Here is a 23290-nt window from a genome sequence, read left to right on the forward strand (position 1 = left end):
TTTAGTCTTCGCTCCACTTAATACAACAGATTTTTACTTATTATTTTTATTTTTTCTTCTTTATTATTCTTTTTTGGTCCTTTTTTCTGGTTCCCTCTTACCCCTCTCATTATATCTCTTAGTTGACCATCACTTACAAGCAAATCATCTTATGCTTGTCTAAGATTTTCTTCCTTTTTTTTTTTTTTTGCATTTAGTAGGTCCCTACTCCCTTTTTTTTGCCCCTTGAACTCTTCACCCCAAATCAGGCCCTCCATTATAGGCACGATATTTCCCTGAGGAGGGGAGAGGAGGGAAAGAGAAGAGAGAGAAAAAAAAGGGGGAAATAATAAATTATTACTGTTTTTTTTTTTGTGGGGTGTTTTACCCTTTTTTTTTTTTACTTTTTACTCTTTATTCTAATTAGTGCTATCAATAAGACCACCCTCAGATGCCGATAAGAAAGAGGAAATCGAATATTATGGATACAAAAGAAAGAGAGGTAACACAAATAGATGTGGAAAAATCTATGGAGAAAAGACTTAACATATTGGAAGCCTTGGAGCTAAATGACAGAGAATTTAAAATAGAAATCTTAAAAATACTCAGAGATATACAAGAAAACACAGAAAGGCAATATAGGGAGATCAGAAAACAAATCAATGAACACAAAGAATATATTACCAAGGAAATTGAAACTATAAAAACAAATCAAACAGAAATGAAAAACTCAATTCACGAGCTGAAAAACGAGGTAACAAGCTTAGCTAACAGAACAGCCCAGATTGAAGATAGGATTAGTGAAATAGAAGACAAACAACTTGAGGCACAACAGAGAGAAGAAGAAAGAGACTCAAAAATAATAAAAAACGAGAAAGCCCTACAGGAATTGTCTGACTCCATCAGAAAGAATAACATAAGAATAATAGGTATATCAGAGGGAGAAGAGAAAGAAAATGGAATGGAGAATATACTCAAACAAATAATAGACGAGAACTTCCCAAGCCTGTGGAAGGAACTAAAGCCTCAAATTCAAGAAGCAAACAGAACACCAAGTTTTCTTAACCCCAACAAACCCACTCCAAGGCACATCATAATAAAGATGACACAAACCAATGACAAAGAAAAAATTCTCAAGGCAGCCAGGGAAAAGAAGAGTACAACATATAAAGGAAGGCCTATTAGATTATCATCAGATTTCTCAGCAGAAACTCTACAAGCTAGAAGAGAGTGGACCCCAATATTTAAAGCCCTGAAAGAGAGGAACTTTCAGCCAAGAATACTATACCCATCAAAGCTATCCTTCAAGTATGAAGGAGATATAAAAACATTCACAAATACAGAAAAGATGAGAGAATTTATCAACAGAAAGCCCCCACTCCAGGAAATACTAAAGGGGGTTTTCCAACCAGATTCAAAGAACAAAAGAAAACAACACCACAAGTAACAGCTCCACCAAGAACACAATAAAACCAAACTTAAACTGTGACAACAAAGGAAAAAAAGGGGGGAGAGGATGGAGATTAACAGTAGCAAAGGATGATGAAGTGCAGAAATACTTATAAGATAGGGTACTACAATGAATATGGTAGGTACCCTTTTCATTACTTAATGGTAACCACCCTTAAAAAAACCACCACAAAAACACTTGACTTAAAAAAGGTAGCAACAGAGGAAAGAAGTATGGAACACAAACAAACAAAAACAAATGATAGAAAAACAAAAGAGAAGAATCAAACTAGATACAAAACTAACAGAAAGCAATTTATAAAATGGCAGTAGGGAACCCACAAGTGTCAATAACTACACTAAATGTAAATGGATTAAACTTACCAATAAAAAGACACAGAGTAGCAGAATGGATTAAAAAAGAAAATCCAACTATATGCTGCCTACAAGAAACACATCTAAGCAACAAGGATAAAAACAAATTCAAAGTGAAAGGCTGGAAAACAATACTCCAAGCAAACAACACCCAAAAAAAAGCAGGCATAGCAATACTCATATCTAATAATGCTGACTACAAGACAGAAAAAGTACTCAGAGACAAAAATGGTCATTTCATAATGATTAAGGGGAAGTTGAATCAAGAAGACATAACAATCCTTAATATATATGCACCAAACCAAGGAGCACCAAAATATATAAGACAGCTACTTATTGACCTTAAAACAAAAACTAACAAAAATACAATCATACTTGGAGACCTCAATACACCGCTGACGGCTCTAGATCGGTCATCCAAACAGAGAATCAATAAAGATATAGTGGCCTTAAACGAAATACTAGAACACCTGGATATGATAGACATCTACAGGACACTTCATCCCAAAGCGACAGAGTATACATTTTTCTCTAGTGTACATGGAACATTCTCAAGAATTGACCATATGTTGGGCCACAAAGACAATATCAGCAAATTTAGAAAAATTGAAATTGTACCAAGCATATTTTCTGATCATAAAGCCTTGAAACTAGAATTCAACTGCAAAAAAGAGGGGGAAAAACCCACAAAAATGTGGAAACTAAACAACATACTTCTAAAAAATGAATGGGTCAAAGAAGAAATAAGCGCAGAAATCAAAAGATATATACAGACAAATGAAAATGAAAATACGACATATCAGAATCTCTGGGATGCAGCAAAAGCAGTAATAAGAGGAAAGTTCATATCACTTCAGGCCTATATGAACAAACAAGAGAGAGCCGAAGTAAACCACTTAACTTCACACCTTAAGGAACTAGAAAAAGAAGAACAAAGACAACCCAAAACCAGCCGAAGAAAGGAGATAATAAAAATCAGAGCAGAAATAAATGAAATAGAGAACAGAAAAACTATAGAAAAAATCAATAAAACAAGGAGCTGGTTCTTTGAAAAGATCAACAAAATTGACAAACCCTTGGCAAGACTCACCAAGGAAAAAAGACACAGGACTCAAATAAATAAAATCCAAAATGAAAGAGGAGAGATCACCACAGACATCATAGATATACAAAGAATTATTGTAGAATACTATGAAAAATTATATGCCACCAAATACAACAATCTAGAAGAAATGGATAAATTCCTAGAACAATACAACCTTCCTAGACTGAGTCATGAAGAAGCAGAAAGCCTAAACAGACCAATCAGCAGGGAGGAAATAGAAAAAACTATTAAAAACCTCCCCAAAAATAAAAGTCCAGGCCCAGACGGTTATACCAGTGAATTCTATCAAACATTCAAAGAAGACTTGTTCCTATTCTACTCAAAGTCTTCCAAAAAATTGAAGAAGAAGCAATACTTCCAAACACATTTTATGAGGCCAACATAACCCTCATACCAAAACCTGGCAAGGATGGCACAAAGAAAGAAAACTACAGACCAATATCTCTAATGAATACAGATGCTAAAATACTAAACAAAATACTGGCAAACCGAATACAACAACATATTAAAAAAATAATACATCATGATCAAGTGGGATTCATCCCAGAATCTCAAGGATGGTTCAACATACGCAAAAACAGTCAACGTAATACACCATATCAACAAAACAAAGAACAAAAACCACATGATCTTATCAATAGATGCAGAAAAGGCTTTTGATAAAATACAACACAATTTTATGTTTAAGACTCTCAACAAAATGGGTATAGAAGGAAAATATCTCAACATGATAAAGGCCATATATGATAAACCATCAGCCAACATCCTATTAAATGGCATAAAACTGAGGACTTTCTACCTTAAATCAGGAACAAGACAGGGTTGTCCACTCTCTCCACTCTTATTCAACGTGGTGCTAGAAGTTCTGGCCAGAGCAATCAGACAAGACAAAGAAATAAAAGGCATCCATATCGGAAAAGAAGAAGTAAAGCTATCACTTTTTGCTGATGATATGATCCTATACATCGAAAACCCGAAGGACTCCACAAAAAGATTATTAGAAACAATAAACCAATACAGTAAGGTCGCAGGATACAAAATTAACATACAAAAGTCCATAGCCTTTCTATATGCCAACAATGAAATATTAGAAAACGAACTCAAAAAAATAATCCCCTTCACGATTGCAACAAAAAAAATAAAATACCTAGGAATAAACATAACAAAGAACGTAAAGGACCTATATAATGAAAATTACAAAGCATTGTTAAGGGAAATTGAAAAAGATACAATGAGATGGAAAAATATTCCTTGTTCTTGGATAGGAAGAATAAATATAATCAAAATGGCCATATTACCCAAAGCAATATACAAATTTAATGCAATTCCCATCAAAATCCCTATGAGATTTTTTAAAGAACTGGAACAAAAAATCATCACATTTATATGGAACTATAAAAAACCCCGAATAGCCAAAACAATCCTAAGGAAAAAGAATGAAGCTGGGGGCATTACAATACCTGACTTTAAACTATATTATAGGGCCATGATAATCAAAACAGCATGGTATTGGCAAAAAAATAGACACTCAGACCAATGGAACAGAATAGAAAGCCCAGAAATAAAACCACATATATATGGTCAAATAATTTTTGATAAAGGGGCCAACAACACACAATGGAGAAAAGAAAGCCTCTTCAACAAATGGTGTTGGGAAAACTGGAAAGCCACATGCAAAAGAATGAAACTCAACTACAGCCTGTCCCCGTGTACTAAAATTAATTCAAAATGGATCAAAGACCTAAATATAAGACCTGAAACAATAAAGTACATAGAAGAAGACATAGGTACTAAAATCATGGACCTGGGTTTTAAAGAACATTTTATGAACTTGACTCCAATGGCAAGAGAAGTGAAGGCAAAGATAAATGAATGGGACTACATCAGAATTAAAAGTTTTTGCTCAGCAAGAGAAACTGATATCAAAATAAACAGACAGCCAACTATATGGGAACTGATATTTTCAAACGACAGCTCAGATAAGGGCCTAATATCCAAAATTTACAAAGAACTCATAAAACTCAACAACAAACAAACAAACAATCCAATAAAAAAATGGGAAGAGGACATGAACAGACACTTCTCCCAGGAAGAGATACAAATGGCCAACAGATATATGAAAAGATGCTCAGCTTCATTAGTTATTAGAGAAATGCAAATCAAAACTACAATGAGATACCACCTCACTCCTGTTAGATTAGCTATTATCAACAAGACGGGTAATAGCAAATGTTGGAGAGGCTGTGGAGAAAAAGGAACCCTCATTCACTGTTGGTGGGACTGTAAAGTAGTACAACCATTATGGAGGAAAGTATGGTGGTTCCTCAAAAAACTGCAAATAGAACTACCTTATGACCCAGCAATCCCTCTACTGGGTATATACCCCAAAACCTCAGAAACATTGATACGTGAAGACACATGTAGCCCCATGTTCATTGCAGCACTGTTCACAGTGGCCAAGACATGGAAACAACCAAAAAGCCCTTCAATAGAAGACTGGATAAAGAAGATGTGGCACATATACACTATGGAATACTACTCAGCCATAAGAAATGATGACATCAGATCATTTACAGCAAAATGGTGGGATCTTGATAACATTATAAAGAGTGAAATAAGCAAATCAGAAAAAAACAAGAAATACATTATTCCATACATTGGTGGAACATAAAAATGAGACTAAGAGACATGGACAAGAGTGTGGTGGTTACCAAGGGTGGGGGGGGGGGGGGGGAGGGAGGACATGGGAGGGAGGGAGGGAGAGAGTTAGGGAAATGGGGAGGGGCACAGAGAACTAGATAGAGGGTGACGGAGGACAATCTGACTTTGGGCGAGGGGTTTGCAACATAATTTGATGACAAAATAACCTAGACATGTTTTCTTTGAATATATGTACCCTGATTTATTAATGTCATCCCATTACCATTAATAAAAATTTATTAAAAAAAAAAAAAAAAAAAGGAACCCAGATGATATCAATGTGCAGCAAAATTGGGATCCTCTGGTATAGAAATTTCTGAAACATGGAAACTGTTATATTTTGATAATCCTTACTTCATTAAAAATGTTCCAAACTAAAAAAAAAAAAAAAAGGAAATAGACCTTATGTTTTGCCTCAGGACAGGACAGTAAATGCCGAATGCTGCATCTCAGAATGTATTCTATAAACAAAGGACAAAAGGAATATTAATTACATCTATTCACTGTTTCTAGGAAAAGGCTAAAGCTGAACACCGAGACAAGCTGGGAGAGAGGGACGACACCATCCCCCCCGAATACAGACACCTCTTGGATAACAATGACAAGGTAAAAGAACTAACGTCTAGGCAGGATAGATATGACAGGGCTCTTTAAATTCAAACCTCGTTTAAAATGATCCAGAGGTGCACTTTAACAATGGCATATACATGAAATGTGACTATTTTTAATGTGCCCCGTCAAGCAGGTTGTCTAGGATTCTATTTAATATTTATTTGAGCCAATATCATTTGATACCACCATGGCATAAAGAGAGCTGAAAAATGTTCAGTCACTCACTGATGCCCAACAGTGATTTCAAGGCAGGTACACAGATGAATTCTTTTTATAAGAAAAGGCTATAAAAATGATATTTGTAATCCTAACGGAAGCAGAGCCTCTCTGTTTAAGGAGAACAGTAAAGGAGCTAGTATTGGGCAAATAAGCCACATCCAGTCCCTGAGGGTTCCCCTCTCCTCCACCACCACTGGCGCTGCCGAGACTGACGACAGCAAACCGTGTTCTCAGTCACAAGTCCTGTTTCTGTAGCTAAAGATACTCTGTCAAGAGGGCTCTGCCTTTTGTCTCCAACCCTGAAGCCAGTTATTTATGGGTCAGCCTGGCCTGTACCTCGCCCCTTCTTCATTGGTTCCTAGTTGTAAGCCAATTAGGTTATAAGTAACCCTTTCCAGGCCTGTTCATCAAATAAACACCTGGAAGTCCAAATTATATCCTTCTTTCTGTGTTGCTTCATTTGGTTCAAAGGGAGTTGTTACCAGCTTGAGTGTCTCTTGCAGGAACCAACTCTCCTTCCTCAAGGTAGCGACTCTGAACCTTGCTAGACTCCACCCTGCTGGTATTCTTTGGGAAATGTATTATTTCAAGTCCTTGCCTTTGTAGATGGAAAAAATCCCTGATAAGCTGTACTCATAATTCTGACTGAAAAAGACCTAATATATCTGTAGACTGTCCCAGTGCCTCAAATCCATCTGAAATATAATAAGCTAGAGTAAGACATAAATCCACAAGTTACTTTTTTGTAACATTTTAAGTAGAATTATAACACATGATGGCAGAAAGTTCTGGTTAGTGTTTCTTTCACTTCCAGGGACAGACTCTCACTCTTGCATTTTCCCTAAGGATAATTATGCAAAACTGACAGAGCAATAGTAGGGACCCAGGTTAATCAGTTGTTGCAAATACATACCCTGTTTTTCCAAGTCAAGTCATTGGATAGTATAGATTATATAAATGCTGATTACACCTAAGTAAACCTTTGCAAAAATTGTTTTCTAACCAATAGTCTGCTTTGTTTTTAAGAGCAAACCAGCAAAGCCACCTGCCAAGAAACCAAAGGTAAATACCAGAGCTGCATGTTTCTATTAAATTTCTTTTTTTAATTCTAGCTGCAACTTCTGCAGTTTAGAAATCAAGAATTTATTGAATGCCTACCTTGTGCTTAGTATGATGCAAAGCATATTTAAGAGTGTATTATTTCTCTTTCAGTCTTTCTAAGAACACTTTAAAATATGCAGTTCCTGTTAGAAAAATCAAGGCTCAGAGAATACTAAGCATCCTGTATAAAAGAGTAGAATAAAGTAAAGCTGTCAATATTTTCCTGGGTTTTTTTTTTTGTTTTTTTTGTTTTGTTTTGTTTTGTTTGTATTTTTCCGAAGCTGGAAACAAGGATAGACAGTCAGACAGACTCCCGCATGCGCCCTACCGGGATCCACCTGGCACGCCCATCAGGGGCAACGCTCTGCCCACCAGGAGACGATGCTCTGCCCCTCCAGGACGTCGCTTTGTCGCAACCACAGCCACTCTAGCTCCTGGGGCAGAGGCCAAGGAGCCATCCCCAGCGCCCGGGCCATCTTTGCTCCAATGGAGCCCTGGCTGCAGGAGGGGAAGAGAGAGACAGAGAGGAAGGAGAGGGGGAGGGGTGGAGCAGATGGGCGCTTCTCCTGTGTGCCCTGGCCGGGAATCGAACCCGGGACTTCTGCACGCCAGGCTGACGCTCTACCACTGAGCCAACCGGCCAGGGCCTTTTTTTTTTTGACAAAGACAGAGAGAGATTCAGAGAGAGGGACAGACAGGAAGGGAGAGAGATAAGAAGCATTAATTCTTTGTTGCCATACCTTAATTGTTCAATGATTGCTTCCTCATATGTGTCTTGACTTGGGGAAGGGGGGAGGGGCTACAGCAGAGCTAGTGACCCCTTGCTCAAGCCAGTGACCATGGGGTCATGTCTGTAATCCCACACTCAAGCCGGCGACCTTGGGGTTTCGAACCTGGCTCCTCCGCGTCCTAGTCCGACACTCTTATCCACTGCACCACTGCCTGGTCAGGCAATATTTTCCTGTTTTAATAGCTCTATAACACATTACTTCATTAGGAAAAGAATGCAAGTTTTAAAATAAACATTTTTTATTTTCAGTGATGTGGTAAAAGGCACCATATAGCATTTTTGCCTTGCATTCTTCACTAATGGTTCTTTCTACTAATATCTCAGAAACCTGCAGATGGTAAGGATCCCATTGACGCCCTCTCAGGGGACTTCGACAGCTGTCCTTCAACCACAGAAAGCTCAGAGAACACAGCAAAGGTACTGTGCTTTTTCATATTGACTTTGAATGTGTGTTCATATAATTTTAGACTATAGTGAATTGAATGATGCCATAGAGAACTTAAAAATAGAGAATATACAATAATTATACTACCGAGCAAACACTATTTTGTACATTTTTTGTCTTTTTTTCCATATGTATATGTTTTATGCAATTATACTTAGAGTCCATATAGTACATTGCTTAACATTATTTCATAAATGCTTTCCCTGTTGCTTCTCCGTTGCCGTCTTTTGATTGCCGCACCATAATGCTTTGTCTGTGTTCATTTAAAATGAAAGCAACCCTTGACTATACCTCGTCCTCTCATGCCCAGTGTCCTGAGATATCCTCCCCAGCTGCTGACTGTTCTTGTCCTTCAGAAAGCCCTCCCTTACCGCCTTTCCCTCCCCAGGCCGCAGCTGGAAGCCTCTCCTTCCCTGCCATCTGGGCTATATAGTCACATGTGTATACCACCACCAAGCTGTGGACTTTATGTAATAGTGATGTGTCTTTTACCTCTGTGTTCAGCATTAGCAAGATGTCTGGCATATAGCAGATGCTCAAAAGGTGATTATTATTGAATGAAAAAAGCAATGTGTAAAAAAAGTGTGTGTATGTTGCATTTTACCTATAAATGACAGCCTTCCATAAATCAAATAAAAGAAAAAGTAAATGGCTGTCCTTCCTTGTCCTTTTCAGAAGAATTAATACTGTAGATCTCAGTTTGCTGTTGCTTTGGCTGTTATTCAGCTTGTTTCTCAGTCATTGCACTGTCAGGCCGTCCCCCACTGGCTGACTTAATTTCTTGTCTGCCCAGCATCCGATTTCTCACTCCTGGAAACTCACAATTCCTTTTTGGTGAGTGGACTGGATTTTTCTGTATGTCTTGCCCCAGCTGTCTGTTGTTGTCTCCAGTGTTACCTTCTCTTCCATAACACTGAAAACAATGTCCTGTTCTTATTCTATGGCACATAAAAACTAATCCCAAGAGAAGCAAGCTCTGTTTTGATGAAGGAAATAAGGTCTGGGTGAATCATGAATCGTGGAAATCGGCAGAGCATCAGAGTGACCCACATTTTCCTCATTTTTATCCTTTTTACCTCCTACCTTAATCACATCTGTGTACATTCACCATGGTTCAAAAGATCATGACTGAAACACCCGAACTTTTTCCTTATTTAATTAAATTGGAGATCTCCAGGCTACTACAAAGAATAGTTTGAATTGATTTAATTGCAGCCAATACTTAATTGCTAGGTAGATTAATGACAGCAATAGCCTCATTACCTTTCCTTTGCTTTAGGACAAAGACAAGAAGAGTGCTTCCAATGCCAAAGCAGTCAAGCATGGAGGGAAAGCAAAGGATTCTGCAAAGGTAAACAGAGCAATTAAATATACTGCAGATTCATTTAGCAATTATATGAAGTGGTATTTATCCTTATAGCCATTTAATTTCTGATTGGAATCTATTTAGAATAAAATAATTTAAGTGTTAAACACTATCATTTAGCCTGTCTTGGTAAAGAAATTGAAGTTTTAAAGACTTATTTTTTTTTAAACTAACTGCTACTTAGGAATCTAAATGAACATTTATTATTAATACAATTGTTAAAACACAAGCAGAGTCTGTGCTTTGGAGAAAAACTGCACAAAAAGCCATCCGTGCTGGCTTGAATCAGGGGCCTGCAGAGACCTTCTTCGCCTCCGTCACCAAAGCTCACAGTCTTCACACCCACTTCCAGCCACATTCCCCCACACTCTGCAGATGATGGCCTTGCCTTCTACTTCAAAGAGAAAAATTGAGGCCACCCTGCAGAAAATCCCTAAGGCCCTCTTCCCACTTTCCCAGTGACAAGCCTTCTCCCCACTCCTTACCCTTCAGCCTCTTCCTTTCTCTCATTGGTCAGAAATCAACTCTCTCCAAAATCTTTAATCTCTTCATCTTAATTTTTTCTCCTTATAGTAAATGGGTTTAAGTTCTTTCACCACTTTGAAAGCAATATTCAAACTCAGTAGCCCTTCTGCCTATTTCCCTTCATCCTTGAAAGAGCTAAGATCGCTGCTTCCTCTTCTTGAGCTCTGCCTGAGATCAGCAACTACATGCTGGTTGCCACAGCACTAATTCCTCCCTACTTTAGTTGCTCTCTCAGTAGTATGCTTTGGGGCCTTAGAATTGGTGCTGTACCATGACAGCATTGGGGAATGCTGGGACGGGTGAATGTGTCGTGCACCTTCACCTGTCTTAAAGATCCAGACCGCCACTTCCAACTGAACGTTTCCATTTGGAAAACACATTGACAGTACAGGTGCATATACTCATTTCATTAAATCATCAATTACACAATAAACTATTACTTTGTATGTCATTAAGGAAAAAAGTCAATTTGATATGCTATTCATTATAGGAATCACTGCAAATTGAGATATTTTAAAAGGCGGTGGAGACCACCACCAAAGAATGTGGTTTATGTCAGTTTTAGAATTCATAAGTAGTGAATGGAATTAGAAAGAATCTTAGAGTTTCTGTGTTGAAAATATTAACTAGACACCAGCTGAAGGGAAAGACTATTAGCACATAATTTTCCATGCTGCTCTAGAAAGCAGTACTAAGGCTAATGAAAGAAAGCTATAGGTTCCAGTTTCTTAGAATTAGGCATTAATGACAGAACAACTGGGAGCTTCTCCTTTTATTAAAATTATTCAAACTGTGGTCACGAAAGGAATAGAAGTTAGATTAGACAGCTTTCAGATGGATCCTTCCAATTCCTAGAATGTATGATTCAGATGGTTATTACTATGATCTTCTAACTAATGATAAATTAAAGGTAAAGCTTTAAAAATAGTCCAGCTGAATCAAAACTCCTTAAAACAAGAGAGTTCCAATTCAAGATGGCATTACAGGAAGAGTCTGAACTCACCTCCTTCCAGGGACATAGTGAATCTCTGGCTCCAGGTGAAACAAACTAGCTGAGTGACTCTTACTTATGAGGCAACTTAAAAAAAATAAACCCACATCAAAGCAGGTGGGAGAGGTTGAGACACAATCTTGCCATAAGGCATACCCCCAGTGTGGCAACCCTCAAGTGGGGGTACTCAAAACCCAGAGCTTCTCCCTAAAGAATGAAGTTTATAGCCCACATCTGGCACCTCAACCTTAGAGAACTGCACCTGAGAAATAAGGCCCCAAAACATGTAGCTTTGAAAGCCAACAAGGCTCACATCCACCAGACCAACAAAGCTATAGTGAACAGATCAAGTGGTCCTTAAAGGGTTAGCACGCATGGACTCAACACCCAGAGCCCAGCACAGAGGCAGCCAATTGAGAGACTCCAAGGCTTTCTATGAAAGAGGCTTAAACAGCTGAAGTGCCAAGCCTGAAGGACAGGCATCTAATTTAGGACACAGTAGGGGCCTGCTGAATTACTTACCAGGAACAAAGGCTGATGGTGGCACCTCTGCTCTAGCCAGCGGGTGCCATCTTTGCGCTTACCTGCTGCATCACTCCAGTATGCTGGCACCCCAGAAAGGAGCTTGTACCCTCTTCTGGTGCCTCAGTCTTTGCAGCTCCCAGGGGACAACCTAGATTACCTGGTTCTGGTGGCCAGTGGGACTTAACCCCTGTGGTCCCACATAACTATATATTTACATACTTTAAAAGCTTCCAGTTGCCCTGGCTGGCTTGCTCAGTGGTAGAGCGTCAGCCCGGCGTGTGGAAGTCCCGGGTTCGATTCCCGGCCAGGGCACATAGGAGAAGCGCCCATCTGCTTTTCTACCCTTCCCCCTCCTTTCTATCTCTCTCTCTTCCCCTCCCACAGCCAAGGCTCCATTGGAGCAAAGTTGGCCCAGGCACTGAGGACAGCTCCATGGCCGCCTCCTCAGGTGCTAGAATGGCTCCGATTGCAATGGAGCAACGCCCCAGATGAGCAGAGCATTGCCCCCTAGTGGGGTTGCCGGGTGGATCCAGGTCTGGCGCATATGGGAGTCTGTCTCTCTGCCTCCCCACTTCTTACTTTAGAAAAAAAAAAAAAAAAAAAGCTTCCAGTCAGCCTGAACCGATGTGCTGAGCCCTCCCGACTTTGGAACACTGAAAGATCTCAGCACACCAACAACTACTTGGAGCCACTACAATTAAATAACTGCTTGGACAATCACAGAGGTTTCAGACACCCGAGAGCTAAGACAAGGTTGAATGATAAGCTTCATCTCCTCCATAAGTCCACTCCTTCAAGACTGAAAGAGGTGGCTGTTTTAGCTAAAGCCTAGAAACCAGCACAAAGTATCAAAAGCAGTAAGAAAAAACAACTTATGTACAAGGGAACCCCCATAAGACTATCAGATTTTTTAAAGAAACTTTATGGGCCAGAAGGTACATTATATTCAAAGTGCTGAAAGAAAATCAAACTTCCAACAAAGAATACTCAGCCAAGTTGTCATTCAGAATTGAAGGAGAACCTGACCTGTGGTGGCGCAGTGGATAAAGCGTCGACCTGGAACGCTGAGGAGAGCCTGACCTATGGTGGTGCAGTGGATAAAGCGTGGACCTGGAAATGCTGAGGTCGCCGGTTCGAAACCCTGGGCTTGCCTGGTCAAGGCACATACGGGAGTTGATGCTTCCTGCTTTTCCCCCTTCTCTTTTTTTCTCTTTCTCCCCTATAATAAATAAGTAAGATCTTTAAAAAAATAAAATTTAAAATAAAAATGAAAGAGAGATAGCTTCCCAGACAAACAAAAGCTAAAGAAGTCAATCACCACTAAACTTGCCTTGCAAGGAATGTTAAAGGGACTTTTTAAAGATGAAATGAAAGGGTGCTAGTTAATATCAGGAAAACATATGAAAGTACAAATCACTGGTAAAAGTATCTAGTAAAATTCAGAGTAATCTAATATAACATTTATAGATTAGTTGCTTAAACTAGTATAAAGGTTAAAAGACAAAAGATAAAAAATAACTATAGCTGGATAATTATAGGATATACAATATAAAAGAATATAAAATATAACATCAAAAATATAAATGGGTTGGGGGTATAGAACTTAGGAATGGACCGAAATTTAAGTTACCAAATTAAAGCACTTTTATAAAGGTAGGTTGCTATTTGTAAGCCTCTTGGTGAATATAAAACTAATTGGTATAGTAGAAACACAAAAGATAAAGGAATCTGAGCATACCACTACAGAAAATCAGAAAATCACAAATGAGATCAATAGAAAGAACAGAAGAAATGCAAAACAACCAGAAAACAATTTAAAAAATAGCCATAAATACAAACCCATCAGTAATTCAAGAAAATATATATTCTCCAATCAAAAGACAGAGTGGCTGAATGGGAAAAAAGGAAAAAAAAAAACCCCCATCAATATCCCGCCTACAAGTCTCTTCACATCTAAGGATACACACAGACTGAGAAGTGAAGGGATGGAAAAAGATACTCCGGGCGGCGGAAACCAAAAGAAATACGGGTAGCTATCTTTAGAACAATCGGCTTTAAAACAAACTGTGCCTGAGAGTGGTGTCAGCACCATGGAAGCTTGGGGTGTTTTTTTCTCTCCCCCTCATTTACAACTATTCAGACTTCTAAAACTGAGCACAGGTGACTTTGCACAGCACAGTAGGGTGCCTGTGGGAGCCTACTGTCTGTGCATCTGAAAAGTGGGTACAGTGGACCTCAGAGGAGGTGCAGAGCTGGGAGAATGGTGAGAGAGGCAGTGGCGACTTCGTTGACAGAGGAGGTGAGTGGCCATCTTCCCAGCCACGTGCGTTGTAGCTAGAAGACCCAATGCTCTTTGAGATGAGACTGAAGTGACTGGAGGAAGGGAAAGAAAAAGGGAAAGGGGCAGAGAGCGAAATGAGAGAAATCATTTCTGTCCAGTGATTACAGTAAGAAGTCCACCAACAGACATCTGAGACTCCCCAACCCGAAGATCCCCCTACTGGGCCATGGGCACACCCAGAGCCCCATGTGCAAAGCACACGTCTCTCCCCACACTGCCACCAGCTGTTTTATTTTAAAGACAGCTTGTTTATACAGGCACGCTCCCAACTTTAGCAAATCATCTCCCGTATGAGAATCCAAAAACTTGTGCTATACCACTACCATCTGGAAAAGTAAAAGTATTCTAGTTGCCAACCTGTTAAACAGAATCACAATAAACAAAGCCTTACCTAAATAAGGAAGGCATTTGCTACTTCAAGGGCAATGGCAGACACATATTGCAGCAAACACTATGAAAAATCATAGTACAGTACTACAGGCACAAAAAGAAAACCACAATTTTGGAGTAACCAAACTCAAAGACATATGGAATATTACCACCTGATAAAGAATTCAAAATAGCTGCTATGAAGAAATTCAATAACGGACAAGAAAATTCATGCAATTCAGTGAATCAGGAATGAAACTAATGAACAAAAGAATACTTTACCAAATAGATAAAAATTATAAAAAAGAACCAAACTAATTCTGGAGCTAAAAGAATTCAATAAATGAGATGTAGAATGCAATAGAAAAGCACTGCATATTGAGCAGATGAGACTGAAGAAAGATTAAGCAGTCTGGAGGATAGGAGTCTGGTAATAATTCTAGTGGAAAAGGAGAGAGAACTAAGGCTTCTTAAAAGTGAAGAAACCCTCTGAGAGCTATCAGACTTCATTGTAAACACCAATGGAAGAATAATGGGCAAAGCAGAAGGAGAAGAGGGCACAGTTCACTTAAAGAAATAATAGCTGAGACTTCCCAAACCTGGACAAAGAACTAGATATAGTTTGATAAATATAGATGCAAAAATTTTCAACAAAATATTAGTACTGAATTCAAGAATGCATTAAAAAAATTACACACCATGACCAACTGGGATTTATCCCTGGAATGTAAGGAAAGTTCAACATATGCAAACATAAATGTAATGTGTCACAAATAAAATGAAAAATAAAAATCACATATTCATCTCAATAGATACAGAGAAAACATTTGACAAAATACAGTATCCTTTCATGATGAAACATTTAAAATATAGGGTATAGAAGGAACATACTTCAACATAATAAAGGCCATATACAACAAAACTAGAGCAAATGTTATATTCAACTGAAAAAAAATTAAAAGTTTTTCTTGTAAGACTAGGAACAAGACAAGGATGCCTACTCTCAATACCCTTATACACTGTAGTAGCGTAAGTCCTGATGAGAACAACTAGGCAAGACAGGTAAATAAAAGACATGCAAATTGGAAGGGAAAAAAAAAAATTATTGCTATTTGCAGGTATGATTTTGTATATGGGAAATCCCAAAGAGTCAACAAAACAGTGTTGGAACTAATTAACAACTTCAGTTAACTTGCAGAATAAAAGATCAGCATACAGAAATCAATGGCATTCCTTTACACTAATGATGACACATCTGAAATAGAAAGTATCTCATTCACAATAGCATCAAATACTTAGGAATAAATTTAACCAAGAAAGTGAAAGATTTGGAGCCTGAAAACTATGAGACTGCTGAAAGGTATCAAAAAACAGCATAAACAAATGGAGAGACATTCTGTTTATGGATCAGAAGAATTCACATTATTAGAATGTCTACACTACTCAAAGCCATCTATAAATTTGATGCAAATTCTATCAAAATTTCAATGGCATTTTTCACAGAAATCGAACAATCTTGAAATTTGTATGGAATCACAAAAGATCCTGATTAGCCGAAGCAATACTGAGAAAGAAGAACAAAGCTGGAGGCATCACATGACCTAATTTCAAATTATACTACAAAGCTTTAGCAATCAAAACAGTATGCTACTGGCATTAAAATAAGTCATATAGACCAATGGGACAGAATCAAGAGCCCAGAAATAAACCCCCAAATATATGGTCAACTAATATTCCAGAAGGGAACCCAAAATACCCAGTGGGGATCCCAGAACACCCAAAGGGTCTCTAAAAATTGGTGCTGAGAAACTGGAGAAATATATGCAGAACAATGAAATTGGACCCCTATCTCACCCCACTCACAAAAATTAACTTGAAATAAGTCAAACACTTAAACATAAGACTTAATACCATAAAACATCTAGAAGAAAATGTAGGGAAGAAGCAGTTACTTCACATTGGTCTGGGCCATAATTTCTTTTTATATGCCAAAACTCAAGTAACAAAAGCAAAACTCAACAAATGGGACTACATCAAACTCAAAAGCTTCCACACAGCAAAAGAAACAAAAGACAACCTATACAATGGGAGAACATTTTTGTAAACCATATATCAGATAAATGGTTAATACCCAAAATATATAAAGAATTCATATAAAACTTAATGAGAAAAACAAACAATATGACTAAAAAATGGGCAAAAGAGCTAAATAGGCATTTTCTCAAGATGACATCAGTATAGTCAATGAGTACATAAAACAATCACTAATCATCAGGAAAATGCAAATCAAAATCACGAGATACCACCTTACACCTATTAGAATGGCTGTTATTGAAAAGACAAGACAGCAGATGATGGTGAAGATGTGATGTAAAGGGAACTCTTATATACTACCGGTGGGAATGTAAATTGGTCCAAATACTATGGAAAACAATATGATAGTCCTCAAACAATTAAAAATAGATCAACCATATGGTCCAGCATTTCCTTTTTTGGGGTATTACCCAAAGGAAATGAAAATAGGATTTCAAAGAAATAGCTGCACTCCCATGTTTACTGCATCATTATTCACAATAGTCAAGATGACCCAAAATACCCCATGGTATAACCTAAATGCCTATCAATGGAGGAATGGATAAAGAAGTGGTACATATAAACAATAGAATATTATTCAGGCATGAGAAAGGATGATATCCTGCCACTTTACTACATGAATTGGCTTTTAACACATTATACTAATTCAGGCAAGTCAGAGAAAGATAAGTTCTGTATGATATCACTGATATGTGGAATCTAAAAAAGTCAGAGTTGTTAAAAAGAGTAAGCTGGTGGTTACTGAGGATATGAGGATAAGATTGATGATATTTAAGGGTACAGCTGGCAGAGTAGTAAATAAGACAAAGATCTAATTTACAGTTTAATGAATATAGACAATATTGTAATGTAATTATGCAATGTGACTGAGATCCAGTATTGTTACAGTAACAGTCATACTTCAATAAATAAATGTATTAATATATAAAGTGTGACATATATACCTTAAATTTACACAATGTTGTAAGTTATATATTGAGTAAAAATAAAACAAAAACTTATAAAAGACAAAGGACATTAATTTCATAATGATAAAGGGGTCGATCCAGCAAGACTATATAACATTTATAAATATTTATACTCCAAAAACAAGAGTATGTAAATATATAAAGCAAATATTACCAGACCTAAAGGGATAAATATACAGCAATACAATAATAGTAGAGGACTTGAATATCCTACTTTCATAAATGGGTAGATCACCAAGACAAAATCAGTAAGAAAACATCGCCCTTAACTGACACATTTAGTAAGATGGAATTAACACATGTCTTTATTCAAGAGCATTCCATCCAAAAAACAATAGAATATACATTCTTCTCAATCACATATGAAACTTCCTCCAGGATAGATCATATGTTAGGCCACGAAACAAGTCTTAATAAATTTAAGAAGACTGAAACTTACTGTCTTCTTCAACCACAATGGTAGGAAACTAGAAATAGTTATAAGAAGAAAACTTGGAAATTAACAAATATGAAATTAACACTCTACTGGAAAAACCAATGGTAAAAAATATATTAAAAGAAAAATTAAAAATACCATGAGACGAGGGAAAATGGAAATGAAATATACCAAAGCTTATGGATGCAGCAAAAGCAGTTCTGAGATTTACAGTGATAAATGCCAACATGAAGAAACAAGAAAAGGCTCAAATAACATTATACCTCAAGGAACTAGAAAAAAATAAAAATCCCAAAGTTAGTAGAAGAAAGGAAATAATCTCTATTGCATTTATTTCTGCAATAGAGATTAGAAATAATCTAAATGCAATAGAGATTAGAAAGACAATAGGAAAGATCAATGATACTAAGAGCTGGTGTTTTGAAAAGATAAATGAAATTGAGAAAGCTTTAGCTAGACTCACCGAGATAGGACTCAAAATCCGAAATGAAAGTGTAGACAATACCACAGAAACAGTTGGATCATAAGAGACTACTAGGAACGAAGAAATTGGAAAATCTAGTATAAAAAGATAAATTCCTACAAACATATACTCTTCCAAAACTGAATCGACTGATTATTAATAAGGAAAAATCACTAACCAAAAACCTCCCAACAAACCAAGGCCCAGGACCAGAGAGCTTCAATAGTGAATTCTACCAAATATTTAAGGAAAAACTCATACCAGTCCTTCTCAAACGCTTCCAAAAACTAGAAGAGGAGGGAACATTTCCAAACTCATCTTACAAGGCCAGCATTACCCTTGCACCGAAACCAAACAAGGATACCACAAGAAAATAAATGACAGGCCAATGTCTCAGATGAATAGAGATGCAAAAATACTCAACAAATTGTTAGCAAGCTGACTTTAACAGTACATTAAAAGGACCATACACCATGATCAAGTGTGATTTATTCCAGGGATGCAAGTTTGGTTTGACATCTGCATACTAATAAAATGAAAGATTAAAACTATATGTTCATTTCAATAGATGTGGAAAAGCATTTGACAAAATTCAACATCTATTTATTATAAAAACTCTCAACAAAGAAGGTATGGAGGGAATGAACCTGAACATAATGACAATATATGACAAGCCTACAAGCTAACATCATACTCAGTTGTGAAAAACAGAAAGCTTTCTCACTAAGGTCTGGGACAAGACAAGGGTGCCCCCTCTCACTGTTTTAATCCCACATAGCACTGGGAGTTCTAGCCAGGACATTAGGCAAGAAAAAGAAAAAAAAGTTATCCACATGGAAAGGAAGAAGTAAAACTACTATTTGCAGATGACATATTTATAGAAAATCCTTAATACTCCACCAAGTACTATTAGAATAAATGCATTAAATTTGCAGCATACAAAATTAATGCACAAAAATTTGTTGCATTCTACACACTAATAAACTATCAGAAAGAGAAATTAAGACAATTCTACATATTTACAAGTACATCAAAAAGCATAAAATACCTAGGAATAAATTTAACTAAGGAGGTAAAAGACTTGTACACTACAAGACATTAATGAAAGAAATAGAAGAAAACACAAATAAATGGAGATTTCACACTCATGGATTAGAAGAAATAACATTAAAATGTCCATACTAGCCAAAACAGTCTACACATTCAATGTAATCCTTATAAAAATGGGGATTTTTCACAGAAATAGAACAAACAATCCTACATTTTGTGTGGAACCACGAAATACTCCAAATAGCCATAGCAATCTTGCAAAAGAAGAACAAAGCTAGAGGCATCAGACTCCCTGATTTAAAATTTTAGTGCCAAGGTATAGAAATCAAAACAGTCTAGTAACTAAACAAAAATTAAAATGGATTCTAGAATTAAATCAAAAATTAAAACTAGAGTATAAGACTTGAAACAAAATACATAGAAGAAAACATAGCTAATAAACTTACACACCTTGGTTTCAGAGAGTGTTTTGTGAACTTGATCCCAAACACAAGGGAAGTAAAAATAAACTTAAATGAGTGAAACTATATCAAACTAAAAAGCTTTTGCACAGCAACCCCCCCCCCCCAAAGTGCAATAAATCAAATAGGAGAGAAAATACTTGCAAACCACACTTCTGATAAGGGGCTAATATCCAATATATATTAAGACCTCATGCAACTCAACAATAAATAATCCAATTTAAAAATGGGCAGAGGAGCCTGAGCAGGTGGTAGCACAGTGGATAGAGTGTCGGACTGGGACACAGAGGACCCAGGTTCAAAGCCCTGAGGTCGCTGGCTTGAGCACAGGCTCACCAGCTTGAGCACAGGGTCACTGGCTTGAGCCCAAGCTCACTGGTTTGAGCCCAAGGTCACTCACTTTGCTGTTACTCCCCCCACCCTATCAAGGCACGTATGAGAAAGTAGTCAGTGAACAACTAAGGAGCTGCAGGGAAGAACTGGTGCTTCTCAGTTCTCTCCCTTCCTGTCTGTCCCTATCTGTCCCTCTCTCTGACTCTCTCTCTCTGTAACAAAACAAAACAAAAAAATGGGCAGAGCACCTGAACAGATTCTTTTCCCAAGAAGACATACAGAGAGCCAACAGATATATGAAAAGATGTTCAACTTCACCAGCTGCAATGTAAATCAAATCAAAACCACATGAGACACCCACCTCATACCTGTTAGAATGGCTATTATCAATAAGACAAATAATAACAAGTATTAGAGAGGATGTGGAGAAAATACCAGTAAAACCCTCATGCACTGCTGGTGGGAATATAAATGGATGTGCCTTCTATGGAAAACGGTATGGAAATATTTCAAAAAATTTAGAGCTACCATATGGCCTTAAAATCCCTCTTCTGAGTATCTACTCCAAAAAAATTGAGAACACTTATTTGTAAAGATATATGTACCTTATGTTTATTATTCACAATAGCCAAGACATAGAAACAACCTAAGTGTTCTTTGACTCACACACACACACTAAAGTATTATTCAGCTATAAAAAAGATGAAATATTGCCATTTGCAACAACATGAATGGATCTTGAGTATCATGTTAAGTGAAATAAGTCAGAGAAGAACCATATGATTTCACTCATGTGTGGTGTATAAAAGGAAAGAAAACCCTCATCAACACAGACAACAGTACGGTCATTACTAGAGGGGAAGGGAAACAGAGGGAGTATGAAGATGGCAAAGGGGATCAAATATATGGTCAAGGAAGAAGACTAGACTTGGGTAGTGAGCACACAGTGGAATATTCAGATGATATATTATAAAGTTATACACCTGAAACTTACATAATGTTATTAACCAGTTACCCCAATAAATTTAATTTAAAGAAACAGTATGCTATTAAAATAAGCAGACACATAGATCAATGTAACACAACACAGAGCCCAGAAATAAACCCTCGAATATATGCTCAATTTGTGACTCAAGAGGTAGGAATATACAACAGGGAAGCATAGTCTCTTCAATAAACATTGCTAAGAAAACTAGACACCCATTCTCAAAAGGAAACTGAACTACTATGTTATATCATAAAAAATTAATTCAAAATGGATTATACTTGAATGTAAGACCTGAACCATAAAACTCCTAGAAGAAAATATAGGCAGTAAATTCCTTGACGGTGGTCTTTGTGATGACTTTATGTATTTGGCACCAAAAGCAAAAATAAACAAGTGGGACTACATCAAACTAAAAAGCTGCACAGCAAAGTAAACTATCAACAAGTAAAAAAGACAACCTACTGAATAGGAGAAAATAGTAGCAAATCATGTATCTGATAATGAGTTTATAGCCAAAATACATAAAGAACTCAGCTCAATAGCAAAAACTAACCATTTGACAAATGGACAAAGGATGTGCATGGACATTTTTTCAAAAAGACATACAGATGGCTAACAGGTACAGGAAAAAGTTCTCAACATCACTAATCATCGTGGAAATGCAAGTCAAAACCACAGTGAGGTATATCACATTACACATGTTAAAATGGCTATTAAAAAGACAAGAAATAACAAGTGTTGGCCAGGAGAAAAGAAAACCTTTATACATTCATGGGAATATATATTGGTGTACTCACGTTGGAAAACAGTATGGTAGTTCTTCCGAAAATCAGAAAGAGCCTGACCAGGCGATGGTGCAGTGGATAGAGCATCAGACTGGGATGCGGAGAACCCAGGTTCGAGACCCTGAAGTCACCAGCTTGAGCACGGGCTCATCTGGTTTGAGCAAAGTCCACCAGCTTGGACCGAAGGTCACTGGCTTGAACAAGGGGTTACTTGGTCTGCTGTAGCCCCCCCTCATCAAGGCACATATGAGAAAGCAATCAATAAGCAACTAAAGTGCCGCAAGGAAAAGTTGATGCTTCTCATCTCTCTCCCTTCCTGTCTGTCTGTCCCTATCTGTCCCTCTCTCTGACTCTCTCTCTGTCTCTGTCAAAAAAAAAAAAAAAAAAAAATCAGAAAGAGACCTACCATATGATACAGCAATGTAACTTCTGGGTATTTATCCAAAGAAAATGAATGCACTCAAAAAGATATATGCACCCCTATGTTCACTGAAGCATTATTTATAATAGCCAAGATTTGGAAACAACCTGTGTTCATCTGTGGATGAATCGATTTTTGAAAACTGATGCATAACACAATGGAATACTACATGGCCATAAAAAGGAAATAAATCTTACCTTTTGTGACAGCATGGATGGACCTGGAGAGTATTACCGTATGCTAAATGAAGTAAGCCACTCAGAGAAGGACAAATATCATTTAGTCCCATTTATGGAATCTAATGAACAAATTAAACTGACAAAACAGAGACATGGATACATGGGACAGACTGACAGCTGTCAGAAGGGAGGAGGATTGGGGGACTGGATGATAGAGGGT

General features: G+C 37.4%; 1 protein-coding gene across 1 annotated transcript in view; it reads left to right on the plus strand.

The window, feature by feature from the left end:
* The window catches only part of CAST (calpastatin), a 142546-nt gene that overhangs the window by 116323 nt on the left and 2933 nt on the right, over positions 1-23290 (plus strand). The window contains exons 24-27 of the mRNA XM_066276809.1: positions 6122-6214; positions 7466-7501; positions 8655-8747; positions 10055-10126. Coding sequence (XP_066132906.1) covers positions 6122-6214; positions 7466-7501; positions 8655-8747; positions 10055-10126 — 294 coding nt within the window. The remainder of the gene's footprint in view (positions 1-6121; positions 6215-7465; positions 7502-8654; positions 8748-10054; positions 10127-23290) is intronic.

Source organism: Saccopteryx bilineata, chromosome 4 (assembly GCF_036850765.1).
Source record: "Saccopteryx bilineata isolate mSacBil1 chromosome 4, mSacBil1_pri_phased_curated, whole genome shotgun sequence".
In the NCBI taxonomy this organism is placed as follows: Eukaryota; Metazoa; Chordata; class Mammalia; order Chiroptera; family Emballonuridae; genus Saccopteryx; species Saccopteryx bilineata.